General features: G+C 50.1%; 1 protein-coding gene and 1 pseudogene across 1 annotated transcript; both read left to right on the top strand.

Annotated features, from left to right (window-relative positions):
• The first annotated feature begins 1,152 nt into the window (after positions 1 to 1,152).
• Positions 1,153 to 1,556, top strand: LOC114213855 (small ribosomal subunit protein eS25 pseudogene; annotated as a pseudogene).
• Positions 1,557 to 6,985: 5,429 nt separating this feature from the next.
• Positions 6,986 to 19,579, top strand: PIPOX (pipecolic acid and sarcosine oxidase). Its single transcript, XM_028109320.2, has 8 exons — positions 6,986 to 7,099; positions 9,217 to 9,365; positions 16,606 to 16,819; positions 17,091 to 17,273; positions 17,785 to 17,937; positions 18,371 to 18,529; positions 19,107 to 19,182; positions 19,449 to 19,579. The coding sequence occupies exons 1-8, from the start codon at positions 6,986 to 6,988 to the stop codon at positions 19,577 to 19,579; spliced, it is 1,179 nt and encodes a 392-aa protein (XP_027965121.1).
• The last annotated feature ends 1,883 nt before the right edge of the window (positions 19,580 to 21,462 follow it).

Genomic DNA, 21,462 nt, shown 5'->3' on the forward strand with positions numbered 1-21,462 from the left:
AGGAGGCCCAAGACAGAAACAGAAAAAAGAACAGAAGAATAAGAACCAGAGAGAAATCAGAGTAAGAAAGATAAGCCTTACAGGTATTATGACTCAGGAGATGGGCCAGACTGGCTTTGGGGGTCCGCTTGGAGACAACAAATGGAAGAAGGGGATTGACGATGACATAGGAGTTGCTATCCAGGATTCTGTTTCTCTTCCTTTTCCTCCTCTCCCTCGGGCTTCCCTCTGATTCTCTGCCTCCGTGACCCTACGTTTGGCAGTATCAGGTCAGGAGGACCTGAGCTCCCATATCCATCTACATTCTTTAACAAACAGCAACATCAATAGTCAGGCTGCAGAGATCAGAGAAGGAAAGACCATATCCCCTGGAAAACTGGAGAATACCAGAGCACTGAATCCCTGGAGCTGGTCTTCCTGCATGCTACTGAAGTTTGGTTGCTATTTGTCACCTGTTAAGCCAGCCCAATCTAGTGAAAGCCACTTGACTTTTCCTGCCCCTAGTTCTCACACCTCCCTGCAAATCCCGATCCCAGAGTATCCTGATAGCTAGGCTATGAAGCATGGGAAAGTGGGAGGAGAGGCTCCCAACAGATGATTTGTATACTGTTTCCATCCCAGATATTCCCTCACCTCCTTACCCTCACCTCTCCAAGGGGTAGCACTGGGACACCAATTCCCAGCACTCTTTGATTTGCCATTTTTCCCAATGTCTGCTGAGCTCTCCAAAAGCCTAGTGATGGGAATAGACCCGCTCAGATACACATAGGTGTAAAGAGACCTACTTAATGAACACCTGATTATACCTTAGAGCACCACAGTAAGATGAGTGTGCAGATGTGCACACAGATTTGTGTAGAGCTGGGATAGAAAGACATTGAGACAAGATTAAGAAGATTCCAGTATTCGGGGCGCCTGGGTGGCTCAGTCGTTAAGTGTCTGCCTTCGGCTCAGGTCATGATCCCAGGGTCCTGGGATCGAGCCCCGCATCGGGCTCCCTGCTCGGCGGGAAGCCTGCTTCTCCCTCTCCCACTCCCCCTGCTTGTGTTCCCTCTCTCACTGTCTCTCTGTCAAATAATAAAATAAAATATTAAAAAAAAAAAGAAGATTCCAGTATTCGATTTTTGTCCAACATCTTAGCGAGGCTAAGTCATGGGTGGCTGCTACTCTCCAAGCTTCTCAGTGCTGCCCAGGGATGAGAAGAAGAAAGATCCTGGAAAGTTGGCCAAAAAAGACAAAGATCCAGAGAACGAATCTGGGGGCAAGACCAGAGAGAAGAAGTGGTCTAAAGGCATAGTTGAGGACAAGCTCGATAACCTGGTCTCATTTGACAAAGTGACATGTGACAAACTCTGTAAGGAAGTTCCCAACTATAAGCTTGTAACTCCAGCTGTTGTTTTCGAGAGACTGAAGATTCCAGGTTCCCTGGCCAGCGCAGCCCTTCAGGAGCTCCTCAGTAAAGGACTTATTAAACCAGTTTTATAGCATAGAGCTCAAGTCATTTATACCAGAAACACCAAGGGTAAAGATACCCAGCTGCTGGTGATGATGCATGAACAGATCCCACCAACTGTATATTTTGGAAAATAAAACTATTAAGTCCAAGAAGAAGAAGAAGAAAAAGGATGAAGAAGGAGAAGGAGAAGAAGAAGATGATGATTCCAGTGTTCATCTTCAGGAAAGTTTTCCCTTAAGACAATGAAAATGTCTCCTCCCTCATTTTTACTGCATTTCCCTTTGTCCTAGTGAGGTGTGAGGTGGCTGTTCCCTTCCCAAGCTACATGGTGATTTAATTTTTTCTCAGAGGTTTCAGCCCCAATTCCCAGGACTTTCCTTACTGTCTTTCCTCCCTGGAGACTGCCTAGCAATGGAACTCTTGTATGTTGAGGGAGTGGGGTGGAAGGTAATATCCACCACTTAACAAATGCAAACACGAAGACAGGGCAGGAAACAGATGCCAGGGTCTCTGGGTGTGCTACCCCCACGACCTCCAGGCCTGAAGATGGGCCCTGTCCTCAGCAGCTCACGGAGGACACTTTGATAAACCTTGCCAGGCCAGCCTGGATAAGAACTCCCTGAACACCCACGCCGGATGGCTGGAGTTCGCTGTGAGTTTAGGGTGCTACGGCAGCCAGAGAAGCCCACCACACATTCAGCAAACATGTATAGGCGCCTTCTCTGTCCTAAATGACTTCTCCATGCATGGACTACCATGTGGTCATCAGGAAGAAGGGGCCAGCCCCATAGGACTCATGCGGAAGCCACGATATAAAAAATGGAAACAGCAAGGTGCTGTATAGTGTGCAACTTCTGAGATTTCAAGGAAAGAATATGCACTTTAAATATGTTTGGACACTCATAGAACGTCTCTGAAAGGAGACAAATGAAAATGCTCACAGTACTGCATGCGAGGAGAACGAAGTGGGTGAGGACAGAGCGGGAAGGAGACATCCCTTTCATTGTCGTTCCCTATGTCTGTATTACCTATGGAAGATGGCAATCAAAAGCAGACCCCTGCCCCTTAAGGAGCTGGGGGAGGGGCGGGCGGGAAGGCAGAGCTGCAAACAATTGCAATCCACTTTGTTCATTGTTACCCCCGAGACCCAGACGGAGTGAGAAAGGGAGTCTAGGACAGAGGACATCCAAGTTGGCTTGGGGGTGTCGGGGAATTTGGAATCATCATCACCGCGAATGCTGGTACCTCTCTCAGCTCAGCCTTGCCAGGGCCTAAAGAGCACAGGGAGAAGGGACCGGCCATGAAGCTGCAAGAGCTGGCGGGGGCCGGAACTCCAACTGCCGAGCGCGTACGAAGCTAAGGAGCTGCGGTTTTATCGTAATAGGAAATGGGCGGCTGTTACGGAATTTTCAGGAGGGGAGTGACCTGTGAGATTTGCTGTTTAGAGAGAGAACTCTGGCAGGAGTGTGGAGGGATAGATTAAGAGGGGCAAGGAGAGGCCGGGAGACTGGTTATGAGGTTAATGCGAGAATCTAGGTGAGTGAAGGCAGATGGATGACCTGGGGTAAGGGCAGCAGAGCGAAGGGGGATGGCGGGGTGGGGGAGCTGAACCTGAGACATGCGAAGGGGCTACAATGTGTACGGAGAACACGTACAGATCCAGCTCTGCAGCTCTTGGTTTTCTCGCTCTAGCATCTTCTGCACATTCAGGGCCCCAAACACCCCTGGCAGCTGGTGGGATGGGTCTGGAGGGGCCACTTCTTGGTCTGCCTGCCTGCCTCCTGGCCCCAGGCTCCAGCGCCTTGGCAAAAAGGGGTGGAAGAACAAGAACAGAAGGTTCTCCCTTGCCATTCAACTCCTAGGTCTCTCTTATTTATTCCTCACTCTCTCCCGCTTCGAGTCCTCTCATTATTTCGAGCTGTACAGCCTGCTGCTTCCCTGGCTGGGCTCTCCCACCCCCGTCTGAGAGGTGTCAATCAAGCCATCAGATGAGCAGCTCAGCCTCACGTCCTCGGCGGCTCTGCCCAGGACACGAGCAGGAATTGCTGACACTCAGCAGCGTGGTCTAGGGCTTCCGGCTCTTTCTTTAATGGTCTTCCGATCCAAAATGGGTGTTACAATGGAATTTGAGGGGATCGCTTCTCTCTGCCTGCCCCCGCCAGGACAGCCACAAGGACGGGCAACCCTGAGAGAGAGGGGAAGCCTTCAGAAGTCGGTTTCCTTTTCATTTCAAGGCTGGGCTGTGGCCAGTGTCTGCTTTCTGAGGAGCTGTTTGAAATTCTTAACAAGAAGCTGAATGCTTGAGTCCGGGAATCCAGGGCAGGCTTGTGAAGTAGGGATGGGGAAATGGAATTGTGGTTTTATTTCTGAAGGGATATTATATTAAACAAAGAAGAGGTGGGCTACAGAGCCGCTTTTGTAGCCTCCCTGGAGAACCGAACAATAAGAACCGGTCCAGGGGGAGGGGGGCGGGGCAGCAGGAAGAACTGAGGTTAGAACAAAGAATGAACTTCCCCTGGCCCTGGAACCAGTGACCGGGGAGATCTGAGGAATCTGCTTCCCCAGGGGATTCCTCCTTCTCCTTTTACAAATTGTGAATGGAAACGCGGTTTTGATAGAATATGGAAGCTAATGAGCATTGAACTCAATTACTGTGCCAAATTCTCTTTAGATCTTTGATAACACGCACACACAGAACTCACGGTTGTGATCCGAGTGTGTCTATTTGTGTTCTGTTCTTTTTCTCAGGATGATTTCATACATACACACATTTCTATGTAGCCCACAGTCCACAGCTTGTCATTTTGAATCGCTACATAGTATTCCGTTGTGTCAACGTGCCAGAATTTGCTAAGCGATTCCCCGTGGCTGGGTTGTTTCCAGTTTTCTATATTGTAAAAGCATGGCTGTGAGTGTCTTCATGCAAATGTCTTTTTCTTCCCTTGGATATTTTCTGGGGTAGAGCTCCCCAAGTCAGATTTCTAGGTCAGAAGCTGTGAACCATTCTACCGTGGGTGCACACTGCCCAGCTCTCTCCAGAAGGCCCAGACCATCTGAGTCGCCACCCTATTCTCTCTCCTTCCCCCCAGCACTGACAACATCAGATTTTATCATTTTTACTTATTTTTGCTCATTTAATAGGCACATAATCGTACCTTGAAGTTATTTAATTCCCATTTCTTTCCCTGCTGGTGAGGCTGGGCACATTTCCATGTGAGGACTTATTGTCTGCTTTTCCTTGTGTGTAAACTGTTCATCTTCTCTGACCTCTTATCAAGAGGAATCCAGGGGCTGACCTTACATATTTCTATCAAGCTCTTGCATATTTAAATAGTACACTTTCCCTGTTATGTCTACCAACCTTTACCTCTAAGGGAAATGTCCAATTGTGAGGCAGATGCTAGCCCGTCCGTGTGGGTTAGGGGGTCAGGTGGAGTTGAGATGACTTCTGGATTCTAGAGTGGTTTTCTCCCCCGAAGGAAAAAAAAAAAAAGCCAGTCATATGGTACCCCTTCTCTGGACCCCCATTTTCCTAGAAAAGGAGGGGCTGGGCTGAGAAGACAGCTAGTTGTCCAGGCCACTCAGGGGCATCCTTTGCTGAGGGTGGGCCACTTCGCCAAGGCCGGGCAGCCCCCTGTGATCACACGGATTTCCTGATCCGGTATTTTTTTCCCACTCACAGTATGACCATGGAAGAAACAGCAAACTATTGAAATCAGAATCATCAGTACGAGTTCTGAAGAATCCCCGGTATAGCTCGGTGGTTAAGGGAACAGGATCTGGAGCAGATGACCCCAGGTTCACATCTCAGTGCCTATGTTTACCAGGTGTGTGGCTTTGTAAGCCTTAATGTCTTTGGCTGTAAAGAGATATTTCAGGGGCGCCTGGGTGGCTCAGTCGGTTAAGCGTCTGCCTTTGGCTCAGGTCATGATCCCAGGGTCCTGGGGTTGGGCCCCACATCCATCCGGCTTCCTGCTCAGCGGGGAGTCTGCTTCTGTCTCTCTCATTCTGCTTCCCCCCCCCCCCCCGCCCCAGCTCTGCTCTCTTTCTCTCTCTCAAATAAATAAAATAAAAAATCTTAAAAAAGAGGTGTTTCAGTTATGGCTGCATAAAAAACTACCCCAAAACTTGGTGGCTAAACCCACAACTATTTCTATTCTATCTCATGATTCTATGGATCAGGAATTCAGATGGGGCATGGCCGGGTGATTCTGCTCCATGTGGCCTTAGTCGGGTCACACAGCGGTATTGAGCTGATGGCTGGGCTGGGGCTGGGGGTCCAAGATGGCTTCACTCTTTTGTCTGGCTCTCCACGCAGTGTCAGGGCCTCCCCACATGGTCTTTCGCACAGGGTGGTTGGACCTCTAACATGGTGGCTCAGGGCTCCAAGAGGGAGTGCTCCAGGACCAGAAGAAGAAGTGCTCTCAGTGTCCTAAGGCCTGGGCCAGAAAGTGTCACTTCTGCCATATTCTATCGGTCACGCAGTCACAGAGCCCATGATGGAAGGAATGACAAAGAATTGGGGGCCATCTTATTGTGCCCAAAGTGGGGATAAACAATAAACGAGGTGATGTGTACAGAGGCAGATTCACCATGAAGCTAACAGAACTTCAACCACAGGGCTCCTTAACTGGACAGTCTCTTCCTAGTCCTAGGACCCAATTTTGGATTCATAAATTTTCTTTTCCTTTCCTTAAAGAAGACCCCCCAAATTGTCTAAGAACCAGGCCCTACAAATCCTAGCTCTGTCCTGAATGCAGGTAGTGGTACCTCCTTAGCACATTGCCTGACTCGGAGGGCGGTGTGCTCACTACAGGGCCCCTCCCTGCCCGGGGCTGGTGCCTGGTGCCCCCTTCTGTGCCTCAGGAGAAGGCGCCTCCTCTCCCTCTGTCCTTTGCATTTGTTCGCGACAATTTCTTCTCCTTTGTAAAAACCGAAAGTAAAAGATGCTGAGAATAATTTCATAATCACAAAACTGCTGTCCCGATTGTTCCCTGCGTGTACCCCCTGACCTCGCCACCCACCAGGGAGGTGGGCCTTACCCTGGGCAGAGTGCCAAGTTCTTAGCTCGGCCCTTTAGAATCTCCAAAGGAAATCAGGCTGAAGGGAGGGAAGCCAGCAGGGGGAGGCAGCATTCCCGGTGCCCAGCTTGGTCTAGGAGGCATTGAAATTCCAGGGCCGAAGTCCCGAGACAAAGATCATAATGAGACAGGAAGGTGGCATAGGAAGGAGCCATTTGCATGACAATAATTGAGCCAAGAATAGAAAGCTGGAGGGATGCAAGGGTGAGGCTGGCTGCTGAGCTGGGCTAAACCTCAGAAATCAGACGACCCGGCTCTGCTCTGCGGGGGAGGTGGGGGCTAAGCCCTAGGCCAGGCTCTGCTGGGAGGGAGGACGCAGCCCAGGGGATTGTGGGAATGCTGGCCAGGCTGGACTTTGCCCTACTCCTCCTCCTCTAGCCCAGAGCCTACTTCTGCTTGCTTTCTCCTTTGTGTGTGCGCTTTGTAGCTGTAGGGCTAAGCGGGCATCATGGCTGCTCAGAAAGATCTCTTTGATGCCATTGTGATCGGGGCGGGCATCCAAGGCTGCTTCACGGCATACCACCTGGCCAAACACAGGAAGAGGGTCATCCTGCTGGAGCAGGTACTGTGTCCCCTCTGCACTCCCCACTTTAGGGACTGTCCCTCCCTCCTCCTCTAGCGAGAAGTTTCCAGAGCCAGCAGGCTTTGGGGGTGAGGCCAAAGGGCCTGACTGTCAAATTTTGTGCGATTTGCAGCTTTGCTGCCTCGTCTGTTTCATGATAATGCAAAGGAAGTTCCACCCTCCCTAAGACCCATACTGGGTTTCTAGGCACATTTCCTCCTTTTACTGCCTGCCCTTGATCAAGAAGTATCCCAGCTCCTGTTCTCTTTCCTTCCCGCCACCCAGTCTCTTTTGTGCCAAAATGTTTGATCTCGCCCAGAAAAATAATGAGTTCTGTTTTGGGGTACCTTAAGTAAAAATAATTTTGCCCAGAGGGAAAAGCTGATTTGTCAGCCTAAGAGGTAGGATTCTTCCCTGGATGTTCCTGGCCTCTCACCCTGGAACCCAGCAGAGACTTCTGTTTTTTTCTGCTACTTCTGGTTAATAGCAGCCTTATTGTTTGATACACAGGAAATAAGACTTAGGTCTTATTTGTCCTTACAGAAAAGGTGACTCCACACAGTGCAGTCTGCAGTGATCACTGCACATGTGCGGGTGGGGGTAACTATATATCTCCAGGGTCCTTCCCAGGGCAGGTCCATGCAGAACACTTTCCAAAGGCTTCTATCGTCCCATCCTGCCTACAGCTATCCTGGTGGTTTTGGCTTACTCTCCTTGGTAACGAACTGGATTGATTAGAAACCTTTTTCATTTCTCTATCAGTTTTCTCAAAGCCTAAGGGATTCCTGGTCTAACCTTTGCGGTTCACCAAATTGCACTCTCCATCTTTTGCTAAATCCCAAGGTGGTTCCCTTGTCCCGAGTGATCAGAAGACAGAGAGAAAAAGCATCAGCTTCCTTGTTCAGAAAATGAAGGGGGCTATGGAAAACGGCCTGCAGGTTCCTTAAAAAGTTAAAAATAGAGCTACCCTACGATCCAGCAATTGCACTACTAGGTATTTACCCACAGGATACAAAAATACAGATTGGAAGAGGTACATGCACCCCGATGTTTATAGCAGCATGATCAACAATATGGAAAGAGCCCAAGTGTCCGTCGAGAGATGAATAGATAAAAAAGATGTGCTATATATACACAGTGGAATATTACTCAGCCATCAAAAAATGGAAATCTTGCCATTTGCAATGATGGGGATGGAACTAGAGGGTGTTATGCCAAGTGAAGTAAATCAGTCAGAGAAAAACAAATACCATATGATTTCACTCATATGTGGAATTTAAGAAACAAAACAGATGAACATATGGGAAGGGGGAAAAAAGAGAGGGAAACAAACCATAAGAGACTCTTAACGATAGAGAACAAACTGAGGGTTGCTGGAGGGAGGTGGGCAGGGGATGGGCTAGCTGGGCGATGGGGATTAAGGAGGGCACTTGTTGTGATGAGCACTGGGTGTTATATGCAAGTGATGAATCACTAAGTTCTTTTTTTTTTTTAAAGATTTTATTTATTTATTTGACACAGAGGGACACAGTGAGAGAGGGAACACAAGCAGGGGGAATGGGAGAGGAAGCAGGCTTCCCGCTGAGCAGGGAGCCCGATGCGGGGCTCAATCCCAGGACCCTGGGTTCATGACCTGAGCCGAAGGCAGATGCTTAACTGCTGAGCCACCCAGGAGGCCCCGAATCACTAAGTTCTAGTCCTGAAGCCAATATTATACCATTTGTTAACTAACTAGAATTTAAATAAAATCTTGGGGAAAAAAACGAAGGGGGCTAGACTGGAATGATCGCAAAGGTTCTTTCTAATTATGCTTCTCTATGAGACCAAGTGGGGAAGGGCTGCATCAAGATGACCAAAGACTAACTAACAAAGGGACTTTGGGATGTGAGTAATGTTACCAAGTTAATTGTTACCAGTAATGTTACTGAGTTAGCGCTATTGAAGAACTTCTGTGCTCATGGCCAAATCAGTAACTTGGCCCTAAAGGGAGAATGTTTGGAAATATTTGAAGAATAAGCGCTCCTGCTGGACAGCACATGACGAGCTAGCTCCTAAGGGGGGAAGGGACCGTGCAAGGGGTAACAGCTTCGGTTGTGTCTCTTGTTCTCCATTTCCAGTTTTTTCTACCACACTCCCGAGGAAGCTCACATGGGCAGAGCCGGATAATCCGGAGGGCATACCCCGAAGATTTTTACACCCAGATGATGGATGAGTGCTACCGGATATGGGCCCAGCTGGAGCGCGAGGCTGGGACCCAGTTACACAGGTTGGCGGGTCGGGGAATTCCTTGAATAGTGGGGCCCGGTGCCTGGAGGTGCTTTGAGTAGGCGAGAGGGCAGTGCCGTGAACACCCGAAATGCAGTGGAGGGACACAGGGCCTAAGGAGGCGCCAGACACATGCGAGCATCCTGCTCACTGTCCTGATTGCCCCATCGGTCCAGCTGGCTCCTGTCACTGCTCTGAGTTCCAGGAGTGGGTTCCAAGCACATGCCCTGGGCCCGCAGAGGGTGTATCGGAAAGACTGCTGAAGACACTGGGAGCAGATGCCCAGAGCTGGAGTTTGTATCTTCGTCTCTATGGAGCCGTCTGAGACTCTTTTAGGGCAGGGATTGAAATAAAGGAGGAGGCTGTCGTCTTGGTTCTTTATATTGCTACTAATATCATAACCTTTCACGCTGGGTCCTCTCCCCCAGAGCGACCCTTATAATCCATTTCCTTCTCTCTGACTGCCTCTCCCTGTAAGCCTCTTCTTTAGGCCCCATTGCTTGCTAGGGGTCTCTGCTGTCCCCATGGCTCTCTAACCCTTAAGACTCCTCCCTCCCCCCAACCTCCGCTGGCCTTTCAAACACTCATGGGGAAGAAGGCAAACAACCCACGGTGCACAGAGGACTCTAACCGCCCACCCCACATCCCTTCCCACCTTCTCTGTGGCTCTTAACTGAACTTTCTACAAACCCACGGCTCTATCCTACAGGGTGGCAGTTATTTTAATGGCCAGGAACCAAGAGGTTACTGTTCTGTTGCAAAAACACCATTAACTTAAGAACAAAGTGAAATCCATTATGCAAATACAGCTAGGACAGCTAATTACAGATTTATTCCAGAGGCAGCTAATGCACCCAGCACCCAAATAAAGGAGCATGTCTTGCTGAAGAGTGGCCTGGCAAAGGGACCCCTCTTTGTCAGCCATCTGTGAATACTGCTGAGTTTCTGCTACTAAAAGAAGTGCTGAGGCCTTGGAGGGCACCCTTCTTCCCAGCAGACAAGGAGGTAACTAAGAGATGTTAGGAGAGTGTCCGGAATCTTTCAGAAGGGACGTGATTCTGGAGACAGGCTTGAACTTGACTTTGTGCTCTACCTCTTACTGTCTGTGTGACATTGGAAAAGTTTCTGTACCTCTCTGTGCCTCACTTTCTCCTCACAAGGCTTTGTGGAGGATTAAATGAGACTCCTTTTTTTTTTTTTTAAGAGAAGGCGAGGGGGTGGGGGAGGGGGAGGAAGAGAGAGAATCTTAGGCAGGCTCCACACCCAGCATGGAGCCCGAAGCGGGGCTCGATGTCACAACCCTGAGATCATGACCTGAGCCGAAATCAAGAGTTGGATGCTTAACCGACTGAGTCACCCGGGTGCCCCTTAAACGAGACTCTCATGAAGTACTTGGCGTAGAGCCTAGCCCCTTCTGATAAACGGCAGCTCCTTCCACCTACGCTGCACCAGCTGTATCCTATCTCCACTGCGCAGGGAGGAAGAAGGGCAAGAGCAGACAGGTGGGATGCAGCAACTACGGACATCAAGGAGAATGGCGGCTGGAGCGAGGGAAAGGAACGCTTGGGTAGGAGATTCTCATAATCTCACAGTCCTCCTCTTGGCAGGAGGACAGGAATTTGGAAGGGCTTTGGGACCAGGCGGACCTGGCTCTACATGTCAGCTCTGACAAATTTAGCTGTGTGGTTTGGAGCAAGCTGTTTAACCTCTGTGAGACTCAGTTTTCTCACCTGTAAAGGAAGGGTGTCTATTTCATGGGGCCGTCGTGAGGATGAGTCTGTGAAGGGCTTAGAGTGGTACCTGACAAGTCCATCACCATCACCCTCATCACCATCATCACGTATTGAGTGCTCGTGATAAGAAACTAAGGCTGCTTTAAAAGTACTTAATACATGTTAACTCATTTAATTCTCCCCACAACCTTATGAGAGGGTTGCTACCGAGTAGTCAGGGTCTTAACCTATTAGTGCAAATTGCAAGCTCACCACATTCTTAGTCTAGAATCGGGCTTGGCGAACGTTCTCCAGAATGGCCACATAGTATTTTAGACTTTGCAGGCCAATGGTCTCTGTTGTAACTATTCAACTCTGCCAATTACCCAACTCTGCCATTGTAGTTTGAGAGCAGCCCCAGATGATACGTAAATAAACGAGCATGGTTGTGTGACAATAAAACTTCATTCGTGGAGGCTGAAATTTCATGCACTTTTCATGTCGTGAAATAGTATTCTTTTTTAATCAACCATTAAAAAATACAAAAATCATCTTGGCTTGTATGACAAACAAAAATAGGCTGTACACCTGGTCTGGTTCCTGGGTCACAGTGTGCTGGCCCCTGGTTTAGAAGCTACCACAGACTGGTGGCCTTGTCCATCCCCTCTGTCCCAACAAATTCATGTCTAAATCATCCTGGGTCGAAAGACTGCTAATGGGGCGCCTGGGTGGCTCAGTTGGTTAAGCGACTGCCTTCGGCTCAGGTCATGATGCTAGAGTCCCTGGATCGAGTCCCGCATCCGGCTCCCTGCTGGGGAGGAAGTCTGCTTCTCCCTGACCCTCCCCCCTCTCATGTGCTCTCTCTCTCTCTCTCATTCTCTCTGTCTCAAATAAATAAATAAAATCTTAAAAAAAAAGACTGCTAATGTATATTTAAAGACAGGAACATATCACAGACCCTCTTCAAAGACCATTTTGATGCCTCACCTCCCCAATTATGAAAAATGAAGAGTAAAGTGAATGTGCTTTGGAAATTCTTTCGAGTTCTACAGGGTGCTAGGTGTTGCCATTATTATTGTTAAGATCATCATCAAGTCCTTTCTTATGGCTAATCTGATTTACTGGGGTACCCTCATGTATTTGGTTCTTTGACTTAGGATCACAGAATGGACATTTCCCATTCCAATTCTTTTCGCTTTTGTTCTTGACTCTGATGTTCTAAATGATTTATCATCTCTGTGGTTCTTATTCTCCTAGGTTCTTCTGGGAGAACCAGCACAACAGCATCATCATCTAGCTGATAGATACGAATGTGTTTACTTAATGCTATTTGATGGTGATTAAACAAACAAACATCTCCGGGAGTTGGTCGTTCAGGTGGTTGTCTGATTCTTTTTCTTCTGTCCTGCCTCTTCCTGTGACAGTGGCATACTAAACCTGGGTGGGCTCAGGATATTTGCATAGATTCTGAGTACAGACAACAGCCCGGGTGTCAGATCACAAGGTCTGAGTCTTTCGTGATGTGTACAGTCAGGACGCTGATACCACCAGCAAATCCCAGCTCTGGGGCCCATCTCTCGCTTGGCCCGCCTTCTCCCTTTGAGTCCTAATATCTCGCTCCTGACCTGGGCTGCCCCTGCTTAGCTGACAATATCAGACAAGATCACAGCCTTAGGCCGTACGGCTGCCCGTGGAACCTGGCGGCCCCCTCTGCAGCGGCTGCTCCCTGGGTCTGTGAAGTGTCTGGCTTGTCAGCCACATCCCCTCCCCGGAGCGGTCTTTGTTAACCAATTCCGCCTCGGCCCACTGAGCGGAAGATGAAAGCCAAGAGCTCCTCCAAAACCAACAAAGACAGCAGCTATTACTGAGTCCTTTCTCCACAGTGACTCTGGGAGCCCGCTTGACTGGCAACTCTTAACTCCCCCGAGAGGGGAAAGTGAAAGCCTTGGGATGGGAGGTGGACAGGGAGAGCTGTCTGCCCCTCCCATTGCCTCCCTGCGCCATCTGGCCTCCTGTCCTGCTGTAGTAACGGATGGAAATCCCTGATCACTGGCTCCTTACATCATGTCCGAGGCTTTCATTGGCTAGAGGAGTCAACAAGGCCCTTGGGAGGATTCTTCGATTACCTCTTCCTAGGACTGGATCCAGTGAAGGTTGGGGGAAGGCACAGTTCATACCAAATGCTCTGCGCTCAGCTGATAGCGTGCTGGGAGCTGGGAGCTGGGAGCTGCACTCTTTCCAGGGTCCCTGACAACCCAGCCTCGCTTCAGGGAGCTTCCTTTCTCGGCCAGCCCTGACCGGGCATTTCCTGGCCTTTTTTTTTTTTTTTTTTGCAGTGGCCTTATCTCTTCTTATTCCTCTCCTCCCCAAACTTCGTAGCCTAGGTCTGAGCCGAAAAAGAGCAGAGGGAGGCCCAGAGCACAGGGGTGAGAAATTGATGCAGAATGAGCAGTCTGTTTATTGGGATCTAGGAAAAGCCATTAAGAAAATAAGCACTTAAATGATTTTCAATCTGCCCATGGAAGTCATCTGTCTTCATACTGGGGGGAAAAGTCCCATTCTCTGATCCCGGTCTTGACTGACTGATTTCCAATTCTCGGAGCATTTCCCGCAGGAGCCTCTCACCTGCCTCCCATAATGACAGGCCTTTGCATTTGCAGGCAGTGTTTTACATTTATTTCCGATTTGCTCATAATGGTCAAAAATCTCTCTCCAATCCGAGACATTTCTCCAGCAGTGCACGGTTTCCCTTAGGCCAAATAGCTCAGCTGTGATCCACGGAAAATGAGAATTTCCCAAATGCATCTTTGGACTAGGGGAGGGTCCAGCATCACAAATTCAGATGGAAAATTTCCCACTGTTAGATCAATATCTGGGCTAAGAAATAAATGCCACAGGGGCAGAGAGCTGGAGCAAAATGATTACAATCGGCACAATTACATTCACCGGCAGAATCAGCTCACTGATTACTCCTAGGGGTGGGGGCTCTCGCTTCATCCACCGCAGGATGGCTTGGGAATTAGAACATCACTCAGCATTTCATAATTCGACAGATTTGCCTGTTGTCTTGGCATGAGTTTGTTTTCCCCATAAAGCACCTTCCTGTAAGAGTTCTGACTTCAAGGAAAAAAGGAAGGCAGGAAGGGAGGGAGGGAGGGAGGGAGAGAGGAATGGAGGCAGGGTGGAAAGGAAGTAGCTAAATTGCAGGGTACATGGGAGACCGCGGTCGGTGTACGGCAGGCAGGGGTTGGAATATGCTGCTCTGGGATTCCTGAGCCAGGGGTTTGACATGATAACTGCTGAGGCGAGGGTTAAGCCAGGTCTTCTGCAGAATCCCACCCAGCCACAACCGCATCCAGTAAACAGGGCTCAAGATCATATACTTGCATGACTTCTTAATGATCCTGTTGACCGAGAAGTGTCCTAGGCAAGTTTTCATTACCTGAGAACCAATCTGAAGTCCTTTTTGGGACCACGGGGAAAGGACCCTGCTGGCTAGTGGGGATTCAAACAGCATCTTTCCTCTGCTAAGCTTTGAAGAGGCCGAGACGCTCATTCTTTCTCACCCGGTGCTGAACGCTAGGTAGGCGGGGGCCATGGCAAATGGATTGGGCACGCTGCGTGGCTCTGTGTACTGACACCAGCCCCAGGGCCTGCTGTGTCCCTACCCCCTCCCAATCTTCTCTTTAATCCCCCCAACCAGATAATGTGGGATTTGGAAGCATGTAATATCCATGAGACTCCATTATAGGCTATTACGAGCTTTATACACAGTACCTGGGGGATGTAGCAGGCTGATGTTGGTCACTGCAGCTGCTGAAAGGTAGAGGGATGGCAGCAATGGTCCCAAGGGCCACAGTGACCCTTCCATTGTTCAGATCCGTTCCCACCAAAAGTTAGATCAGCTCTGGTCTCTTGTGACAGAGAGACGGGAAGTATTAAAGAGAAACAGCTTCCACTCCCCTGGAGAAAGCAGAAAGGGAAGTTTAGGCAGGAACAAAACCATAGAATCATGGAATTAATTGCTGGAACCCTCAGAGAGACCACTTACTGGTGTTTCTGCATGAGGGCGCTGTCGGCATTTGGGTGGGATCTTCCTGAGCTTTGCAGGTTCAGCCCACTAAATGTGAGGAGCCACCCCCAGGCATTGTGGCAACTACAAAAATGGCCCATGCCAGGTCCCTATGCCCCAGGGTCGGGGCGGGGCCACCAATAGTCCAGCAGCCTTGCATTACAGAGGAATCTGCGGCCTGGAGCAGTGTGCCACCAGAGCAACGTCACAAGGGGTCTGCCAGGACTGGACCCAGAGCCAGGACTCCCAATTTAGGATCCTTTCCATGAAATGGGCAGCCTTGGAGGAGGACCCAAGAGATGCACGGCAAGGGACAAAACATGATATGAGAGGAAAAGAGACAAAGGAAAAGAAAGAGCACGGGGTAGTGAAATAGGGTGAAAGAGTGAGTGGGTCAGGGGATAGAGGAAGAGGAAGAAAGACCTACCACTTTCTAGGTGCGGCAATAAGAGGATTTCCGATGTCCGCCCGCAAGGGCGGGCTGGATCCCGAGAGGATGGAGGGACAAGCAAACCAATCGTGAGAGCCAGGGGCCGACTTGGGAATGGGCTGGCAGCCAGCTCAGGGACACTGAGTGCTACCCTAACGACAACATCAACATGACTTTACCAGTTCTTTTTATTTTTTTAATTGTTAAAATATTTTTTTTAAAGACTTATTTATTTATTTGAGAGCGAGAGAGAGTGAGCGTGAGCAGGGGGATGTGGGGGGGGCAGAGGGAGAGAATCTCCAGCAGACTCCTCGCTGAGCTCAGAGCCCCACGTGGGCTTGACCCACGACCCCTGAGACCATGACCTGACCTAAACCAAGAGTCGGATGCCCAACGGACTGAGCCACCCAGGCACCCCCATTTTTTAAAATCTTTTTAAGTAGGTTCCACGCCCAATGCGGGGCTTGAACTCACCACTCTGAGATCAAGAGTCGCATGCTCTACCAACTGAGCCAGCCAGGCGCCCCTGACTTTACCAGTTCTTTGAACATGAGACTGGGACCCTCCTTGATGGGACCCTTGCTGAAGAGAGAGAAGGGCCCAGGGCCCTGACTCATACCCTCACCCATATGCCTTTCTTTCTTTTCTTTCCTTTCTTTCTTTCTTTCTTTCTTTCTTTCTTTCTTTCTTTCTTTCTTTCTTTCTTTCTTTCTTTCTTTCTTTCTTTCTTCTTTCTTTCTTCCTTCCTTCCTTCCTTCCTTCCTTCCTTCCTTCCTTCCTTCCTTCCTTCTTCCTTCCTTCCTTCCTTCCTTCCTTCCTTCCTTCCTTCCTTCCTTCTTCCTTTCTTTCTTTCTTTTCTTTCTTTCTTTCTTTCTTTCTTTCTTTCTTTCTTTCTTTCTTTCTTTCTTTCTTTCTTTCTTTCTTTCTTTCTCTTCTCTTCTCTTCTCTTCTCTTCTCTCTTCTCTTCTCTTCTCTTCTCTTCTCTTCTCTTCTCTTCTCTTCTCTTCTCTTCTCTTTTCTCTTACAGGCAGACTGGGCTACTGCTGCTGGGAATGAGAGAGAATTCAGAATTAAAAACCATCCAGGCCACTTTGTCTCGACAGGGGGTGGAACACCAGTGTCTTTCAGCTGAGGAACTGAAGCAACGTTTCCCCAATGTTCGGTTGGCCGGGGGAGAAGTGGGGCTCTTGGACAAGTCTGGAGGGCTTCTCTATGCAGACAGGGCCCTCAGAGCCCTCCAGGTAGGACGTGTAGCGTTTGGGGCGACGCAGCTCCTCTCGTGGTTCCAATATACCGCCCCCAGCCTCCTTGGGATGAAAGCCTTCGCCCTGCAGGCTTTATTCTTGACCTTTTGGGCAGAGGGCCTATATACCCCGCTAGGCCTTGCCAATACGGGACAGGAGGTCCGGAGCCTGCACTCTTTTCTGCCCAAAGTGAAGGACTCTGTTGTTCACCGGGGAGAACCATCTAGCTGTCTAACTAATTCGCCCTTCCTGGCCGCCGCCCTTTTAGGATGCAATTCGACGTCTCGGGGGCCTAGTGCGTGATGGAGAGAAGGTGATGGAGATAAGACCAGGGCGACCCGTCACAGTGAGAAGTACCTCCAGGAGCTATCAAGCCAAGAGCTTGATCATCACAGCAGGTCCCTGGACCAACCGGCTCCTCCGTCCCCTGGGAATTGAGCTGCCTCTCCAAGTAAGGGAGGGACTGGAAGCCTGAGAGTTGGTGCTTAAGAGAAGACACCTGGGAGTCAGACGGACTCAAGTTTGAGTCCCGGATTTGCCACTTGTTGGTGGATGACCTTGGGCCAATTAATTCCTCTCATGAGCCTCAGTTTTATAACGTGTAAAATGGGGATAGGGCTGTTGGAGAATTAAATTATAGAATCAATAGAAAGCCCTCGGGAACTCACTAAATCTGACACAGTAAGAAGTGCTGGAGAGAGAGAGAGAGAGAGAAGTAGGGCTGGGTGCAGTTATGGGAGACTAAGTCTGGGGGAAGAGACAGGGATGCAGAGATCTTTGTGCCTCATATCAAAATGGAATATACCGATGACATGAGAATTGGGTGAAACAGGATGGACAAGTTAAGGGGGCATCCGGGCTTGTATTCAAGAACCACAGGACTTCAGAAGAAACTGTTCTCACCCTCTGTAGAGTTTTATGGCTTTCCCCCTTCATCTCCCACTTCCTCTTTCTGCTTCAAGACCCTGCGGATCAATGTGTGTTACTGGCGAGAGAAGGTTCCAGGAAGCTATGGTGTGTCCCAGGCCTTTCCTTGCTTCCTGGGCCTCGGCCTCAGCCTGGCTCCCCACCACATCTATGGGCTGCCCTCCGGAGAGTACCCAGGGCTGATGAAGGTGAGCAGAAAGGCCCAGAGAGGGGCTAGTAGGGGACCCCCGGCTCGTCTCCCCCCTCCCACCGCCAGATTTGGGGCAGCTGCTCTAACTTCCCTTTCAACAGATTCCTGGGATTCCGCTCCCCCCCCACCCCCCCCCCCACAGCAGGCGCAGGAGAATACTTCCCTATTTGCTATTTGCAATGCAAGCCCCCCAGCTGTCCCGAGGCCCAGCAAACGGAGCCCTTCCTTCGCAAACATGGGGTTGTGGGCAGGGGGAGGGAAGAAGGAACAGCGAAGGCACCCTCCTGCGGCAACCAGCGGCATCTGTCAGGACTGGGGAAGGCCGGGATGATGGATGGGGGCACTCTTGTGTGTGAGCCTGCCCCCTGGGCTGGGTGGGTGTGCGGGCAGGCCGGCCCCTCGCAGCTTACACTGCTCTGATTGGGAGCTAGGTCTGCTATCACCACGGCAACAGCGCCGATCCTGAGGAGCGGGACTGCCCGGAAGCACTCTCAGACACCCAAGACATCCAGATCCTGAGCCGCTTTGTCAGAGATCACTTACCTGACCTGGAGCCCAAGCTTGCCATCCTGGAGCGCTGCCTGTACACGGTAAGGGTGTGGGCAGCCCTCTCACGGCCCCCCGAGAACGGGGGATGGAGACAGACCCTGCATGGCTCCAGCTCGCTTCTATTTGACCCCTGACCTGGTATGTGACTTGAAACGAACGAGCTTCTTTCTGTGCGTCAGTTCACCTCTCCCAGAGAGGGCCCGTTAGAGGTTATTCATATTCTTTTTCATTAGCAAATCGGGCTTATGCCTGGCAGCCCCTCACTATGTTTCCCAGAAGAGCTCTAAAAGATGTTTTGGCAAGATGTTCTAGTTGAACAGGCCTTAGGGACAAAGAGAAGAGACAGATGTCACCAAGGCCTGAGGCATCTTGGCTAAAGTTAGTTTACACGCATTCACTGAGCACCTACTGTGTTCATAGCTCTGGATGAGCAGAGAGACAGATGGACAAATGAGAAAGACTGTCATCCCCGGAGGCGGCACTGGCATGCGGAAAGCATTCCCGTGCCCCATTCCCATTCTTTCTGGAAAGCAGTCCAGCCTCATTCCCTCCCCTCTGAGCCTGCACTTCCTCCTCCTTCTCTCCTCAAAGGACACAAGTGTGATTGTTTCTTTCTAGAACACCCCCGATGGGCACTTCGTTCTTGATCGCCACCCGAAGTATGACAACATTGTCATCGGTGCTGGATTCTCTGGTAAGCCTGAAGAGGGGAAGACGTGCCTCAAAGCCCACCTATCTGAGGGCCAGGCAAAATGGCGTCTTCTATGCTCTTGGGGGGGGGCCAAAGCCTAGACTCGAGTGTGTAAAGGGGCTGGGCGGACAGAGAAGAAGAGGTACTTCTGGTGGGAAGCAACTTCCAGCTTTGGGATGCGGACCAAGAAGAGAGGTAGCCCCATTTGGGGACAGGGTAATAGACATCCAGGGACCCCAGCCGCTCACCACCTGCTCTCCTTTCCCTAGGACATGGATTCAAGCTCTCCCCTGTTGTGGGGAAGATCCTGTATGAATTAAGCATGAAATTAACGCCATCCTATGACTTGACACCTTTTCGGATGAGCCGCTTCCCTGGCCTGGGCAAAGCCCACCTTTGACCCCTGGCCAGCAGCCTGCCTTGTGTGCACAGGAGCTGGGAATAAAGCCCTGTGGCTATTAAATGTCAGCTTGTTCTCCTGCCTCTCTTGAGTCCCCTGTCAACGCCGGATGATTGAATCGACCTGCTTTCCCTGGCCAGCTCCCCAGTCCCGCTACTTTTTTGCTTCCAGAAGGTCAACCAGGTATTCTACCATCAGTGAGTAGCAAGGACCTTTGAGATGGATGTCTCAATAAGGAAGATGCACAGAGACTGGCTCAGGGGACCCAAGCAGTTGTTATTATTCTCTTCACTGAGACATTTGATAAACTTGGGGTGGATTTGACTAAAGTTGCCCAGGGGAGGGTAAACAAGATGATTTGTAGGTCGCTACTGCCCTTAGAGTTCCTTTTCCTTTTTTTTTTTTTTAAGATTTTATTTATTCATTTGAGACACAGAGATACAGAGAGAGAGAGAGAGAGAGCATGAACAGTGGGAGAGGCAGAAGGAGAGGGAGAAGCAGACTCCCCGCTGAGCCAGGAGCCCGACGTGGGGCTTGATCCCAGGACCCCGGGATCATGACCTGAGCCGAAGGCAGACGCTAAACCATCTGAGCCACCCAGGCGCCCCTGGAGTTCCTGTCCCTAAAACTAGAGTCACCCTCCATCACAAGGCCCCATAAAATCTGACTCACCTTGGGTGCACCATAATGTTTGTAGAAAAAAATGTGTTGAGCAAGCAAAGAAATGAATAGCCACATTGCATTAAAGTCTGCGGTGGGCTTTATTCTCCATGCGACCTTGCTTCTTAGAGACTCTCATTGTCTAAATCAGCGCCAGAGTCCATGACCCCAGGAATCCTTGGGGTCTTTGTCTTCTCAGTGCCCGGCACCCTCTTTCCCTGAATTCTTTGTCTGGTTCTCATCCTTTCTCTGGCTCTGTAAAGACTCTTAGCTCCCCAGTCTCTCATTAGGGTGTATTGTCAGGTCCTTATGAAGATGGAGCTGTTATACCAGAAAGGAAGAGAGAGACACACTCGCTTAGAAACCCTGTTCAATGTTTGAATGTTAAATGTGCCATTTTATTATCATTAGGATTGCTCCCACTTAATGAAACGGCATTAGCACCCAGTCGGCTGGCCTCCTTGCACTTAATTGCTTTGGAAGGGAACAGGCTCCTAACTACCCCAGGGCGGGTGGAGGGGTGAGGGGTGTGAACAGGGACCGCTGAATGTGCTCCGCGGAAACCCCAGCAGGAGCATCTCCAGACCAGGCCACTTTGGCCTGAGAGATCGCCTGCTCTGGGGAAAGAAACCCTGGGACCAGTTGGAGTGGAAATATTAGAAGGAGGCCCTGCGCGGAAAGAGTGGGAAATGGGAATAAGAGTAAAACTGTCCCTAAAGGAAAGACAACACAGAAGAAATTGCCTCATAGGCCTAGGCACATGGATCAGCACTGATTTCTCCAGGGGACTGTAAAAGCCAGCCAGCCTCCCAAGCCCCCGCCCCCGCCAGGTCTGCGTCTCGGGTGCTCTCAGAGGCCCCCCTGAAACCTCAGCCCCTGCAAAGTGGGAATAGTCACATCTGTGAAGTCAGACTAATACACTATAACATGGATGAGCCTTGAAGACAGGATGCTAAGTGAAGTAAGCCAGACACAAAAGGACAGACACTGGAGGGTTCCACTCACATGAGGTACTGACAGTCAGATTCACAGCGACGGGAGGTGGAATGGTTGCCCCCGGGGGCTAGGGAGAGGGGGGAATGAGGCGTTAGTGCTTAATGGACACAGGGTTTCAGGTCAGGAAGATAGAAACGTTCTGCAGATGGATGGTGGTGATGGTTTGGATGATGTAGGGAAGACGTTAGGGTTCGAAGTTGATGGCCAAGATAGAATTCTTGAGATAC

Source organism: Eumetopias jubatus, unplaced genomic scaffold (genome assembly GCF_037043125.1).
Source record: "Eumetopias jubatus isolate StellerSeaLion01/CBP00866 unplaced genomic scaffold, mEumJub1_p1.0 scaffold_10, whole genome shotgun sequence".
NCBI lineage: Eukaryota > Metazoa > Chordata > Mammalia > Carnivora > Otariidae > Eumetopias > Eumetopias jubatus.